The 16,717-nt window shown below is 39.0% G+C and overlaps 1 protein-coding gene across 3 annotated transcripts in view; it reads right to left on the bottom strand.

Moving 5' to 3' along the window:
- The window catches only part of LOC150083530 (zinc finger MIZ domain-containing protein 1-like), a 346,825-nt gene that overhangs the window by 199,477 nt on the left and 130,631 nt on the right, over positions 1–16,717 (bottom strand). For all 3 annotated transcript variants that reach the window (XM_090378058.1, XM_090378057.1, XM_090378056.1), the window contains exons 3-4: positions 12,307–12,424; positions 303–416 (exon numbers count right to left, since the gene is read on the bottom strand). In XM_090378058.1, coding sequence (XP_090234184.1) covers positions 303–416; positions 12,307–12,369 — 177 coding nt within the window. In that variant the 5' untranslated portion in view covers positions 12,370–12,424. The remainder of the gene's footprint in view (positions 1–302; positions 417–12,306; positions 12,425–16,717) is intronic.

A 16,717-nucleotide genomic window follows, 5' to 3' on the forward strand; every position in this document is an offset into this window, starting at 1 on the left:
TTAATATAAGATTGATTATTTTGATCGTTAAATCAGGAAAACAGCTTTGTTACAGTTGTATGACATAAAAGCAACAGCAGCAGTTTTAACGCTAAAACCGAGGTCGCTATAAAAGTGATTTTAAAAAATATAATAATGAAGCCGAATGTGTAATTCTTTGTTCAAACCCATCACGTGATCAGCAAATACAGTAATGTCGAACCCAATTAATTTGCATAAAATGTGCGAGTTCACTTTGATTCGAACAGTTCTTTAACGACATTAATATCGTAAGAAATAAAAGGGCCAGAATTTATACTCACCGTCAGACAGCCAATTAAGTTCTGTTCAAACACTTTCTGGAACGCTCGGCTATCAGCGCACCACTCTAATAATTCCCTAGCTGCACTCTGGAACCCGGCGGGTGTACTTAGAGCCTGTAAATTAATAAGAAAAGAAAAATGTAAAATATTCAAAGATCGTCTGAGAAATCAATTTTAAATATTGCAAAACGTATCCGGATTGCCACACCAGTCTTCTTCAGGTGAAAAAGAAACTGAATACGCAGGAAAGTTAAATCAATGGGTTAAAGTACTGTTTATAGGTAGAGAGTATAAGAATGGTAGGAGATGTTGTTTCATTTGACGCGAAGGCAACTCAGGTGATGAGGCGTCAATATTACAAATCTTGATCATCGTTGAAGTTTGAATTATGACTTGCCATTTACATATAGTGACAAAGTTAAGTAAGAAAATGCTTCTATTGTGCGGGCGTTATAGGGTGTTTGGTTTACGAGACGTGTTTAATCATGTATTAGCAATGTTCATGCAGGAATTGGATTGCCTACTGCTAGCAACTACGATGGAGAAGTGGTACCTGTGATTTTGGTTAAAGAAATAGCTTGTTATTGGTTTGCAGAAAACAAATTTAGCAAAAAGGAAAGTTGAATTCATTTTTAGTAGAAAGATCTTTGGAAAGCTAAAGGGATTATTCATCATGACAATGCGCCAGCTCACAACTCGATTTCTACTAAAGTAGAATCATCTTCATCGGGCGACTTTTTTCTCATTCCTAAAAGCTCAACGATACTAAAAGTATTTCCCTACTATGGCCATTTTGTAGGAGATAAATTCCATAAAGTAATTAGACTTTATTTTACGGTTATAAAATTGGCCCGCATTCATTTATGGCTGGCAGATATGTGGCCGTTCTATCTTCATTTTATTTTCTAATGGGATTTGGCGTGACGGAATCTTTACGAAAGCCCTTTAGCAGACGTTAAAGGTATCGATAATTATGAAAGTTTCAGGTGTATCCCACAGAGCTAAGGTTGTGTACGATTATTGATTGAAGGCGTAAATGCACAATGGCCGAGACTCTCTCTTTTCTGATTTGAGTCTGCGCACTGGAAGAGCATCTAATGGTAGAGAAATGACACCCACGATGTGCGCAGTGCTGTTCATACACCTGATCATTTTCGACGTTTCACTGTATGCAGCTCAGGGGCAGGCAGGCAGTGCGCCCGCGCGTTCAAATTCTGCTATACTTTCTCGCGCGAGACACTCCATCAAGTCAACAGCTAAGAAAATAGAGGGGTAGGCGGAAAGCGTTTCATTCTCTTCTCCCTTGCTAATACCAAGTGGTATGTAGGAGTTTAATAGATTAGAGTCAATAAGCTGAGGGACCACGGTATCACTTCAAAACAAATAGTTATTAGCTTCTTGCGCAATTTAGATTGATCAGGAGGAGGAAAAAAATAAATAAAATGACGAAAGAACAAGCGCTGGAGGTTCTCTTAAACACAGCTACGAAAGAAACGCACAGATGGTTGTTTGGAACACTAAATAAACACTTCGTTTAAAGAGAGCAGAAGAAGATGCGTTTTTCTATTTATTTATTATTATTTATTTATTTTTATTAATTTTTTTTTCGTTTTTTATGGACAGAAAATGATTATATTGCCTGCTAGAGTTCCTGAAATCTGCTTTATATCGCGCCTTTTATTTTTTTGTACGTTTCAAAAGCTAACTGCGCATGTTCCAAGTTAAAAAAAAAATGTCGATTGCATGCTTTTGAAATAGAAAGAAACGTGCTCAATAATGGTGCGCGCGCTGAAGATGAAACTGACACGTTTAATTGAACGTTTTTTACAAAATCGTCGCGCGCTGAAGATGAAACTGACATGTTTAACCAGGAAGATGAAACTGACATGCTGATCAAAATCTTACCGTTTTTTTTTTTTAAACCTAACTGCGCATGTGCTATATAAAAAAATATTGACTGCATGAAGGAAAATAAAAACAGAAAATTTTGCAAAATCATACCGGCTTATATTGTAAAGATTTTCGTAAGTTTGAAAAGTTAACCGCGCATGCGTTAGAAAAATATTTCGTCTGCATATTTTAACAAAAAATCGTACTCAATAATGTCAATTGTTGGTAATGAAACTGACATGTAATGAGCATTTTTAAAAGTCATACTTGTTTATATCGTAAAGGTTTTTGTAAGTTTCGAACCCTAACTGAGCATGCGTCAAGCAAACTATTTCGTCTGCATGTTTTAGGAAACAGAAAAACGTGCTTAATGTCAATTGTTGATAATAGTGCGCGCGCTGCAATTGAAACTGACATGTAATGAACATTTTTAAAAATCAAACTTGTTTTTGTAAGTTTCAAAAGCTAACTGAGCATGCGCCAAGCAAACTATTTCGTCTGCATGTTTTAATAAACAGAAAAACGTGCTCAGTGTCAATTGTTGATAATGGTGCGCGCGCTACAGTTGAAACTGACATGTAATGAAAATTTTTAAAAATCATACTTGTTTATATCCTAAAGATTTTTGTAAGTTTCAAAAGCTAACTGAGCATGCGTCAAGCAAACTATTTCGTCTGCACGAAATAGAAAAACATGCTCAGTAATGTCAACTGATAATGGAGCACGTGCGCTGCAATTGAAACTGAAGTGCAATGAACGTTTTGTACGAAATCATACTGGTTTCGAGAGTAAAGATTTTTGTAAGCTTCAAAAGCTAATTGCGCACGTGTCAAGCAAAATATTTCGTCTGCATGTTTTAAGAATCAGAAACCCTCGATGTCAATTGTTGATAATGGTGCGCGCGCTTTAGTTGAAACTGACATGCTACGAACGTCTTTACAAAATCATAACTTAGTGGTTTATATCGTGGTTTTTGTAAGTTTCAAAAGATAACTGCGCATGCGTCAAGCAAAATAGTTCGTCTGCACGTTTTAAGAAACAGGAAAACGTGCTCAATGTCAATTGTTGATTGTGCGCGCGCTTCAGTTGAAACTGACATAACAGTAATTTACATTGCAAAGGTTTTTGTAAGTTTCAAACATAACTGCGCATGTGCCAAACCAAAAATGTCGATTGCATGTTTTAGAAATAGAGACACGTGTTCAATAATGTCAATTTCATTTGCTAAGAATAAATAATCGAAGAATCTATACCTTACTATAAATTCTACAATAATTAACGAGATAATGCACTAAAAACGTTTTAATTTAATTTATTTTTTTAAAAAAATAAATTTAATTGTTATAAATGTCATTTAAATTTTTTAATATATATATATTTTTCCAATTTATTTTAAATTCAGCTTTTATACTAACAATGAATAACTAATATAAAAAAATAAATAAATATAGTTTGCTCACTACCTCCAAACTGTCAACTTATAATCTAGGGCCGGATGATGGGGTTTTGCGCGCACTAACAGGATAGGGTTGCTTGCAGTTGCTGCGCGAGTTGTTACTTAGAATATGGTGCCCAAAAATAAGCGAACCTTGTGATAAAAAATAATAAACATCCCTTAGCAGGGATGAAAACGGCTAACAACCGATGCATTATTTGACGTACATGCCTCAGGATTCGCGTGCGAGTTCTGCAGCGTTGTGTGAACGCACAGCGAGAAGCGGAAGCGTCGGAAATAAAGGGTCTAGCCTTACTAGACCAGGGGTTATGCGATACGTATCCGATGTTTCTAGGCAAGCGACCTAATTATCTTCTAGGTAATGTGCTGCCACGAACATCTCAGTTACTTTATTACGGCATGGCGTTTTAGCATTCTACCAGGGATGCTTTATTTGTGCATCAAAAAAGATGACGGCTTTGCGGCGGCGAAAGCGCACTTCCTATTAGCGGGTCAAAGGTCGAAATCTTTCTTATCTAAATACGAATGTAATTGTCTTACAGTTTCGGTTGTTAGCAGCCGGGATGGTCTTGCCATTCACCATTTTAGAAGTAGAAGAACGTACTCGACAACGTCAATCTCAACTGAAATTGTTGAGCACGTTTTCAACTGGTGCGCGCGCACCGTTTGAAACTGGCACGCTTGCTCAACTTCAACCAAGGAAGGGGAAAATCTACGACTCTGAGGAAGGAAACGACACATAAAATCGTGCACGTAGATAATCTATTCTTTCCCACATAAACGAGGGAAGGTCGCTTTATAAGAAGTTGTAATAAAGAGAGTCATTGACATTTCTTTAAGGAGTTATAATTATTTCGATTCTCTTAGGCCTTAAAATATGTTAAAACTCTTATAAGATATTTCTCGACTTACGAAAGAAGTATGTTCTTGATGATTATTTCGTTATGCGAAACTACGTAAATCGAAGAGTTATTTCTCATTGTTTTAAAGGGGAAAATCTATAATGCGTTTCAAATCATGATCAGTAGGGCAAAAATTAATTTTAAAGAAAAAGTTCCCTGTATCTCCATTTTTGATCAGTAGCTCAAACCCGAGTAAAAGGCGGTCAGTAAGATTTATGACGGGACTTGAACCCAGACTTTACCAATTGGGTATGAATTGTTATATATCACTTTGTTCATTTGACCTCTGTCATTTGACCTCTGTCAAATGAACACAACACTTTAAGCAATTGGGGGAAATGGATTATGGGATGCGTTCTTGCTAATGCGTTCTGGGCATCTGTAAAGGGACGAACATGCTCAGTAGTGAGTTAGTGATTTCTTATTAGCAAAAATCTCTTCATAATTCGTGGAAAAAAAGTATGAAAAAATAAAAGGCGTTATAGCGAACATTCGTAAAACGAGTTTGCTCTACAACGTCTTTTATTTACTAAATTGTCGATTGTATGTTTGGAATACCAGATTTTAAATTAGCTACGTAACAAAAATAAATAAAACTGCCGTTTACACCCAAGCGTTAAGAATCTCTTCAAGCCTATGCGCACCTTTCCTTTTTTTTTATCTACTCCCCCCCCCCCCGGCTTTCAGATTTTCTCAGTTCCCGCTAACCGAAATCCATGGCTTAGAGGTAGGCGGAGTGTCTTTAAGGGGAATATCTTTCTCTCTCTTCTTTTTGTAGTACCATTCTCGGTTGTGCTCTCCACTGATGCTCCATTTCACAAATCGACCACTTGGTGCTAATCAATAGCGCCCCCCTAGTCAGGAGCGGTGAATCGTCTCCTCCTCTTACTCCTATCCCCGAAAGCTCTACATCTCCCACGACTACTGGTGATCTGTGAGTACCGGATGAGTTTCAATTGTGCTCGATGGGGAAGCCACATTTACAGGCGCTGCTTTAGAAGATGAACGCCTGCTCCGTGGCTCTAACTTAGTCACCAGTGGGTGTGGTTTAGGTGTATGAACGACGCGTAATTAACAAGTTCAATATCCAATAGTAACACTTCTTTTTTTCTTTTTTTAAAGCTTCAATAAAATATTAGTTGGTTTATAATTTATAAGCAGATAATAAATTATCATTTGTTTCCTATTGTGCGATAATAAATTATCATTTGTTTTCTATTGTGCGTAGGGTTACATTGCTCTAAAAACACTACTTCTGTAAAAGAAGGCCGAATATAAGGTTTTGTACATCCTAACCACAAGTGTGATCCTTCAGTCTTTCTATAAACCATCTTTATTGACTGCACTGTTATATGTATAAACAGTATTGTTTTTCACAGAGCTTCACAGTAGGAAATTATGCATCTTTCGTGATTAACAGCAAGACTTTGAAGGAACAACGCTTGTGGTGCAGTTCCGTGCTGACCAATCCTCTGCAAGTGAGGAGGAAACATCTCCTTAGTAATTCATCAATGTCCTTTAAAAAAAACAAAGGTTGCAGAGGATTGGTCCTAAGGAAGATCCCCAAGGTACGCCTCTCCAGATTTAAAAATATTCAAATATTCTCGTGAGAAATTTTAAATAGCGTGCATCGAAAACCAAAAGATTAATAACTGTAGATTTGCAACCATGGAAACCAGGATGCTGAATGCAAAAGCAATTCAAGAATCTTGAACACAATATTAATGTGTGATAGTTCTGTGAGCATCTTTCTTCATTAGTCCTGATGACGAAATTCAGTGTGGTATCCAGAAACGTAGGTGTGCATCAGTGAAAGATACTTTAGGAGTGAGAAAAATTAAAATAGAAGATTCAATCGACAAGGAAAAAATATTATAAACAGAACTAAAGGGACATTGGATGAAAGAAGAGGTGGATGTACGGTGAAAGAAAAAACAGAATTAGGGGAAAAGAAGATAAAAATAACGAAGAAAGACCACATATAAAGAAAGAAAGAAAGGATCAGACAGGCAGACATCGACAAAACTCAAGAAAAGCGACTTTGAAAAATTACAGTACAGAAACATGGAAAGGAGCAAGATGATTATAAAAGAAATGAAAGAATGAGGTTTGGGGACGTAGAAAAGAAGAATCTAAGCGACCATTTTTTTTCCCCTTTCTTTCTTCCTTACTTCGAGTGATTATTTTCCTAAGTTACAACTGCAACTCTATAATAGCTAGCACAGATGGGTCGTTGGCATCTTCGACGATTACTACTCTGCCTTACTTGGAACAGTGTTTTCCTTGCGTGTTTGGCAAACCCAGGATCACTCAAAGATAGCAAAGAAGGCAGCTACGAAAATGATTGATTGACTGTTTGGCTTCCACCAACTTTTCCTCTTCGTTTTTTTGTTTTTTTTTTCCCTCTCTTAGAAAAAGGATAGCAGAGCGCCCTCTCTCGAATGAACAAAATTATTATGAAACGACTGTAGAAATACAAGAAATTGGTGAACTGTCCGTTTGTTTAAAATATACTAAATTAACAGTATATACAAAATGGTGTAATATATAAACGATCAATTATTCATTTAAATTTTGAATTCTTTTAGTTATTTTAAATTATTTTAGATATCTTTATATTTCCCTTTGAAATGTATATGAATTTCTCCTTTTTATTTCTTATTTCCTCCGTACACCTTCCCTATACCTCTTCCACCTCTTTCCTTAAAACAGCATTCGATCGATAGTCACAGAAGAAGTGAACTGTGACAACAGAGCGAGTCTCGAAGACACCCGACCGATGCCTGTTTGTGGAGGTGACTGTGGTATACGCAGTCCTCTAGCGTTCGCGCGCGCGCGCGCACACACACACACGAGGCCGTGGCTGGGCTAGCAGACGGCTGATGGGGCATGACAAGCTGGGCCACTGGGCTATCAATCTTTATAATGTTTGCTATTGGGTTGCCATGGATACTTCTTCCAGTCTGCGTCAATGATCAGAACGGAACTTTTCTCGCTATGACTGACACCAGCGAAAGATGAAACAGTCCCATTTAGTACGTGGCGACAAAAGCGCCCCCTAGCGACCGGTATCCCACTTTCTTTGTGTCAGGTGCTCGGGCTGATTCGTTACCCGAATGTAATAACGCATCCCGGGGATGGAGAAGGAGAAAGGGGGCCCCGTACGGGGACCGTATATCACCCTACTCGAAGGGTGGGACGTATTGAAGAAAAAGAAAAGTTAGCTGATATGACAAGGGAGCATAAAGTAAAACATGACTGAAAGGAATATGAAACGTATACTGTCAAGTGATGACAGACGAGTTATATATGACCGAAAAGATAAATAACTGCAGCAGACAAACAGTTAAGACAAGCAGCTCTGGTTGAGGCGCCTCCATCGCGTCGTATGCGCTTGAGGTAAGACACAGACCGTGGATCAGAATGCTACACTCTCTATATTGAGACAGGACAGGACATTAACAAATGAGTTCGACAGATAGATGGATCCAGATAGAGATCTTTGCATCTCCTCGCTGGCTTGAATCAGGTTTGGGTTGTTTACAGGGGCGTCGATGGACGGTATTGCATTAGCTACTCAAAGTATTAGTAGCCATATCTCAATTCCTTGCAGGAACTCCATGAGCTTCAATTAAACCCGTCTTGGGTTGAACAAGAGATCGAAAGACATCTGTAGTAGTCTCTTTCTGTCGGAAGATATCTCTTCCACCTGCTAAATTCCAGATAACTACAGTCTTCGTGTATCTCCAGTTTCTTATGCACTATCAATAAGTCCTTTTTGGAAGTGGCCATGTCGTAAATTGTGAGTTCATGCAACAGAACTCACTTCCCAAACGAAAAGGCATAGATGCAAGACGTTTCTTTACTTTTAACCACCCTAGTGACAAGGTTTGGAAATATTTTTCTCCCAAGCTCCTTCCGTATCCTTTGAAGCATGGTTCTGGACCTAAAAGCAATCTGCAGAGCTATTGGGAATCAATCATCGCTTTGATTCTTGGACTATAAAGACTAATACAGCTGTTGTCTGCTTACTGTCTGGATTCCAGCCTCATTAAAGTGATTACCAACGGAATTCGTTGAAAGTCACTTCAAAATCAGAAGATTTCATTCACGAAGACTGCAGAGAGTCCGTCTCTGCAGTCTTCGTGAAAAAAATAAGAGCAATGAAGGAAAACGAACATCGAAAAGATGTTCGCAAAGTTTTCAATTATTCTCCTTTCAATTTCTGAACATTGCCACTTGTGGCGCAATAGTCGTTAGAAAAATAGCTTTGCAAGTTCAAGGCTTAATTGTAATGACACCAAATTAAATTGTTACGATTGGCTTTTTAATCTTCACGTTTCGAGTCTAATCTTCAATGTTTTATTTTTACCATGGCGTGTCTTCAAATAAGCGGTGCAAGGGTTGACTTTCAGCACGCAGTTGTAGCCTGTTTGTTTAGCCTATCTCAGGGTAACCTACGAGATCGGATTACTGATCATCAACATAGTGTATGCGTTTGTCTTTATAGCGCACCTCCTTTTCGATTTCTTCTCCTCGAAGAGTAAACTGTTCGTGACTCCTTTACAAGTATCAACTGCACGAAGATTTCCTTCACTCAGGTCGGGTGAGCGTGCCTCGAACCAATACACGTATCGACGTAAAATATCCTCGATACACGACTTGCAAACACACCAGACAAAATATGTGATTAAAAATAAGAGAGCCGACTAATATTTTTAACCACGCTGTAGAGAGAAATATCGAGAAACAGATTAAGAAAGAAAAAATGGCGAAAGAAAGAATAAACTAGATTTCTTTCGTTCTGAAGATTTACAGCGCATTTACTACGAATGAGTAACTTTAACTGTACTGTGGCTGTATTTTTAAGAGGGATGAAAAACCCGCAATAAATCAGAGAGAAAAATCATAATTCCTCCACCTCAGATCGGCCACGAACAGTCCTGATTGAGAGTTACACTCGCGTTATGTCTGTGAGAGGCCCCTTTTTGTTTTCAATGCAAAAAAATTTTAGATTTTTGATGTGAAAAATCTGATCGGTCACGAAAGATGTGTCACGAAAGTGACGCCATTCGCATAACTTGCATTGTTGCAAGCATTTGCCATATGAGTACAACAATACAAATGTCAACAGTTTCTTTTTTGTCTCACATTTTAGTTACATTCTGTTGTTAGTGCTGTTATAGAATCTTTCACATTAATAGTTTTGGAAAAGGTGTCAAAATAAAAGGTAAAAATCAAAATACCTAAAAAAAAAAAAAAAACGCGAAGGATGTTTCACATAAAACCATCTACCGCGCATGCTCGGCACACGCGCATTTTTTTTTTTTTTTTTTTACTGAATTGAAAACCGTGATCCATTAATTAAGATTTGCTAAATTGAATTTGAAAATATGGAACGAAAATACACGAGAAACCAATAATAACGATTTTATTGTATTTTTTGAATTTAAGTCTTGACACAGGTACTCGCGTGGCATCTGACAGACGCAGCGTATACGTCTGTGATTCTGTCAATTGTTCGCGTTTATTACACAAAACCTAGCTCTACAACAATATCGGACACTTATAGACGCCTTATGGGAATGGGAATGGCTGCCTAAAAGGCCCTTTTGCTTGCCTGGCGTCTGTTAAACGCCAAACGAAAAATTAGTCTCTTAATTCATAATATAGTATCGAAATGAAACCAGAACACACTGGATAACTAGTTTAGAGAAAATTGGATGGCAAACGTACACGGGAGAATTTCATTTCATTTACAAATTTAAAAAAAAAAAAACTAGAAAAAATTTTGAAAAACAGTGGCGTCTCACAGACGCCACATTAACAACGAAGCTCGTTGTTAATGTGTCAAGAGGAATTTCAACAGACATCTCTCCAAAGTGGATGACAAGTGGCAAAAACAACTATGCTGGCACGGAGTGCAAAGAACGATAGATGGATTTAAAAAGAAAAAGAGAGGGCGAGGAAAGATGAAAAGAAAGAGAGAGAACAATGGACAGGGAGAGATGCTAAGAAAGAGAGAGAGAGAGAGAGAGAGAGAGAGAGAGAGAGAGAGAGAGAGAGAGAGAGAGAGAGAGAGAGAGAAAAGAAAGAAAGAAAGAAAGAAAAGCGAAACCTGAGAAATCGGTGGATAAGGAAGTTTTATGCTGAAATCGAAATTGCAGATGAGCTGAACTTTGCATCAATTTTTACAACTGAAAGCGCATTCGAACCAAGGAAGAACACAAAAAGAATCAGACAGCCGCAAGGTTAGTGATAATGATCTCTCAGAAGTACCAACTGGGGTACTTCACAGGGCTGAGACTGAAACAGGGTACGAATTTTGAGTTGGATGCAGTTATTTTACAAAAATGTGGCAAAGGAGTGCACCCTTAGGAATGCTACTAGGATCGTCACTAGACCCTGAAGTGATTCCTCTGGACTGGAGAAGTGCAAATGTCATGCCCACCCATAATGGAAGAGCTAAGTTGGACTTCTGCAGCGAGTAAGATAACGGAATCTGTGATTAAAGATGCCATACACAAGAATGAAATCGTGAAGGGATCGCAGCATGGGTATGTGAAGGGAAAATCTTCCCTCACAAACCTGGTCGAATACTGTGATGAAGTTATAAAGCATTTAGATCCTGTAAACTCCCTGTAACGCTTTCGATTCCGTTCCCAGTGAGGGGCTACTGTACAAACTGGAGTGTGCTCCGATTACTGGGACGATCCTCAAGTGGATCAGTGGCTGGCCAAGGGGCAGGAAACAGAGGGCGGTTCTTTCCATCAATTTGGCCTGATTAATACTTCTACTAACACTGATGAGAAAGAACGAATGGGCCAGAGGAAGTCAGCGACACACAAGGAGAGAAAAACAGAAGAGTTATGATTGTACTAGACTGAATATCACACCATCTGAAGAGATCCAGAACTCTACGGATGGACTCGGCCTACCGTTAATGTTTTGGTACGATGACCCTCAAGAGTGACCTTTTAATGACTTTCTGTTGCTGTTTGACAATCCCCAGATATGTGTGTGTGCTCGTACTGCAATGTTGTCATCGCTGAGACACCCCGAAGATCAAGTGCGGTGTTGGACGAAGTCAAAAACCCGACCATCTGGAACTGAGACAAAGTAATTGATTGTGGTCTCCAGGTGGTGTCGATGAGATAAGGCTAAATAAGTTCATTAGTCAATAATTATGGGCGAATCTACTAACCCAGCTGCGAAGTAATTAAGGAAAACTATTGACGCACGAGACATTCGACACGTGCGACGAAAACAGACCGGTAAATCAAGTCGTCTAATCGTAAAAAAGAAAAATAAATAAAACAGCCCAAAGCCATCGGACAACACAAGACTACCTCTTTGCGCATATACAAAAAAGTTCAAAAAATGCTGACACCACATACTTTTTATTAAGTGGTGTACTTAACTACTTTTTATTATTAATAAAAGTTTAAAAACAATTTTAAGAATTTATTAATTTTTTATACTCTTAATTTTGATTAACAATTTCGCTATGCGATGGTGGCACCCCCTGGTGGGAATTTTTTATCGATATGGATTCGAATTGGTACGTGACGTCACGCGTACTCAAATAAGGTATACATTATCAAAACTTTCCACTCACCACACTGGTGCCATCTACAACTTTCTTAATAAAAGCACCACAACAGCAACGCGTTCGCGTGTTGCAACAGACAGCCTCCCAACAATGTCAGCAGCAAAACAGACAGACACTCACACAGGTGTTGACGACAGTACTTACCTCTTTAATACACTGTAGACGCTCGTTGGTCTGTTGGACATGCCGTTCCATAGCCGTCGCCATAGCTGTCTTGTGGTGTCAGCTACACCCCCGGGATGTGGTGTCGGGTCATTGTCTTCTGGAAGAACAAAAGGATAAGAAAAATTGTATTCACTGTGTACTTGATTGGACCAGTTATTCTACTCACTTCCTGGTGCTTAACTTGTTAATTGTTCCAAGTGCGCCAAATTAGCCAATCACCTCTTTTTACCTTTGCGTAATGGATAAAAACATTAGTAGCTTTTTTGGACAGGCAGCACGCACATTTATGTTGTCCATGCATTTCAGTTCGTTTATACACTTCCCTCAGTAGATATCACCATTGATGTCACCTTTTAATGGATATTTAGGAAATTATAAACAAGCATACGTCATTAAAGATCGTTTTGTTTTGTTTCTTTCTGCTAATGAGAAATTTTCAACAATTGTCTTCTTTCGTCTGCTAATAAATGTTTTTCAACAATTGTTTGGTGTCGTCTGCTAATAGCAAATTTTCAACAATTGTTTTCTTTCATCCGCTAATATCCAACAATTGTTTGGTGTCGTCTGCTACTAAATATTTTTCAAAAATTGACTGTTTTTTTTTTTTTTTTTAATTCTTTAACAGAAATAAAACTAAAGAGATGTACTATATTCAGTAAATTCCACTTAGCAGACAAAATTTAATAGATTTTATTGTATATTTATAGGAAGTGACGTTAATGTCAGCTCAATCAAAATCCAGGAAACAGGTGGTGCTTGAAACCATCTGTCGTCTGCGAATCAAGTTACTTACTTTGTTTTTATCATTTAGAACCTTATTAAAAAAAAAAAAAAAAAGCAGAGATATCGATACACAGATTCTGTTCGAATCAAAAACCTCACGAAGTTCCAGGGTAGATCCTACGGATGCCCGAACTCTCACAGTCCATTGGCGCCACTCATTTAGTGATTACTGCGTGCGTTAAGTGGTTGGTGTGAGATTACGATGGTATGCGCTACCTTCTAATGGGGAGCCAGCCAGTTGCATTGTCTCTGACCACCTTCTGCCAACCGTCCCGATCGATATAAACCTCAAAGCAAAGCTAACTGCAGATTCTGGTCAATTGTTTGGCTGGCAACAATGACATCAAAAGAGATTGTTGGTGCACTCTGGATCGTCGTTGAACTCATCTGGTGTTGCCTTTTACAATTTACATACTTCGAACATTATGAGGATGGCAGATGTCAAATTGCTTTTTTCGAAAACGTCACAGAGGTATGCAGCTGTGTTTACTGGAAGGATACACTGACGATTAACTGAAGGTTCGGGGCCGAATTTTTTTGAAAGGCATGCAATGTAGTTTACGCTATCCTGTATTATGCCATTTATGTTCTATATGATAGTCGTCAATTCATTAGGTACAACCCTTCATCCATGGAACTGATTGCCATCAGAGACGGGGTCATATGGTTGTACCTGGCTATATAACGTAGGTAGTGAGCAACCGAGGGACTGTGTGTGCGTGTGTGCGTACGATTCAGGGAGAGAATGGGCCAATAGCTCGTTCTAAGTGACTTTGAGCGTAGTATGATAGTCGGCAAGATATGTGTCGATGCAAATATCACGAATATACTGAAAAATAAAACCACTCCTGTCCCTTTTGAATCTGGAGATCCTCGGAAGGAGATGGGGGATCATTTGCCAAAAAACAGGCAAATTTTGAAAATCCATTGACAGTGCAGTAGACATTGACATTTTATAAGGAGAACCCCCTCTCCCACTTCACGGGATTGATCGTGGAACCAGAAGAAATGAGTACTACACTGGTATGCAAAATTTAAGGACTAACACTATTTCTAAAGGTTACAACCACAAAATCTTGACTTGAGGTACTCTTCACTGATACATTCGTGAAACTGAATCTACTCACACATGAGTAGATTCAGTTTCAGCAGAGATTCTGGACGTCAGCTAATCTGACGAGAGGTTGGCACACGGTATCACTCCGCAAACATCACTGAAAGGCAGTGATATGGCAGTCGAGGTGTTCTCGTCTGGGGAGGCGTTATCTTGGATGGTATACAACTCCAGATACTGGAAGGCGGTACTGTAACCGGTGCACGCTACTGTACTGGGGTAATCCTTCCCCATGTGCGTGTTCCGAGGTGCCATTGGCCCCAAGTTCGTGTTTATGGATGATAACGCCACATCTCATCGCACTGCAGCTGTTGATATGCTTTTAGAAAGTGAGAACATTGTTCGTATGGATTGGTCTGCCCGTTCCATCGATCTAAATCCCATCGAACACATATGGCAGACTCTGGGGAGACGCCTAGGGGCACGTCCACACCCACCAGAAAACGTTCACCAGCTGAAGGTGGCGCTGACAGAGGAATGGAGGATGTTACCGCAAGAACTCATCAACAACATTGTTCTAAGTATGGACAGGAGATGCAAAGCCTGCATCGACATTAGTGATGGCCATATCTCCTACTGAGGACCATCTCTTCCCTTTGTTCCATCTCTGGCAGTGATTTATCTGTATTATGGCAGCCAGTGCTAGGTTGCCATTTTTGAATAAAATCCCTCTGTACCGTTTTGTTTCCGTTGTTGTTTCCTTCATCATTTCTGTACCTCACGAGGTTCCTTTGGTATGCTTTTCCCATATCCAGGCCACTCCTATGAGAAGCTACAGGTGAAAACCTGACGTCCTTAAATTTTGCACAACAGTGTATAAGCAGGAATGTTATAACAAGAGTTTACTGCATACACAATGAGGTGTGGCAAAAAAGAAACAAGACAATGTATAGCACACATAATGCCCCATAACTAATCAAACAGATTCATCAGCTATTTAATGTGATATTTCCTGGTACTGACAACTGCTTTCATTGTTCAAACCAAATGAACAGTGTTTGTGTAAGATGTGTTTTACCACTGTCAGCACAGCAAATGTGATTGAAATTTATAGCCAAATCTGGGAAAATCATAACCGAAAATTACAACGTGTTGAAAAATGTCTATAGTGTGATGAAATAGTGTTTTATGCATGCATATTTGAGTGGCATAAAAGATTTTTGTATTGTTGGGAAGAGGTGCACAATGGTTTCAAATTCGGTTGGCCCAAAACCACAAGTTAGTCGATGTACTCAGTGCGTTACATTTTAGGCACATTAGAAAAATAGGAATAATTCAGAATAGGAAATTAAAGTGAAATCAAGAGAATACCACCGACATAACTGGGATATTCACACACTGTGGTGTACTGAGCGTACCAAGAATGGTCCAACAACAACCAGAAAACATTCAGCCAACGGCAGTCTTGTGGTAGGATACATGTTGTTGTAAGAGATCGACAGAGGGTGGATAGCATGGTGAAGTCCAATAGATTTCACCACATTGGTCAGATGATGGCGAAGTACAACAGTGATGTGTAAAGGAGTATATCGGAACGAGCAATGCATTGGAACATTGCGAGGTGCCATTGTCTGCTAATAACAAATTTTCAACAATTGTCTTCTTTCGTCTGCTTATAAATGTTTTTCATCAATTGTTTGATATGTTTATTTTATCCTTTAACAGAAATAAAAGTAAAGAAATGCACTATGTTCAGTAAATAAAATTTGGCCACTGATTTGGTACAGAAGAAGGCGACTTCACGGGGTTCCAGTGTTGGCAGCTAAGAGCCGCTGCAGATATAGTGGAAACGGGAATGGAGATGCTGCACATTTGAGGAATGGGAAAAGGTCTGATCCGATGGATCCGGATTACAGTTATTCCATACTGGCATTGAATATGGGTTTGGCGAGAGCAGCATGAACCAATTGGCTAATCGGGTGGGGAGTGATATTTTTTATTCATGGTTTGAAAGTCAGTTTGTACCATTGGTGAGACACCACTTGCTTTTCAAAAAGCTTGAAGAAAAAGGTCTGTTACTGTTGGATAACTGCCCAGATCATTCTTCGGCTGAAGTTCTGAAATCGAAAAATGGAAAGATCACAGTCCCGTTTCTGCCAAGGAATACAGCTACACTAATTCAGCCCAAGGATCAGGGAATTATTCGAGCCTTAGCCTTCAAAGCCTACTGTCCTGGTGATCTACTGGCTGGTGTTGTGAACTGGGAAATTCAAGTTCTTAAATTTCTGAAAACATTAACACTGAAAGACGTTGAATGCAATGTTGGATTAGGGAAAAAGTAAACTCAACAGCAACTGAAAATTTCTGGAAAACAATGTATTGGAAAAGAAGAGATCACTAATAATAACCCTGAATTAGCAGCATTTTCAGAACAAGAAGCATAAGCTGCTTGTCACGTACTTGGTGGCAGCCTTGGAGCAAATGACCTGGTTGCTTGGATTGAGGTGGATGCGGAAGCTCCAGTTAATCTTTACCTGAGTGAGGCAGAAACGC

This window comes from Mastigoproctus giganteus, chromosome 7 (genome assembly GCF_048544385.1).
Source record: "Mastigoproctus giganteus isolate SK-2022 chromosome 7, ASM4854438v1, whole genome shotgun sequence".
Taxonomy (NCBI): Eukaryota; Metazoa; Arthropoda; class Arachnida; order Uropygi; family Thelyphonidae; genus Mastigoproctus; species Mastigoproctus giganteus.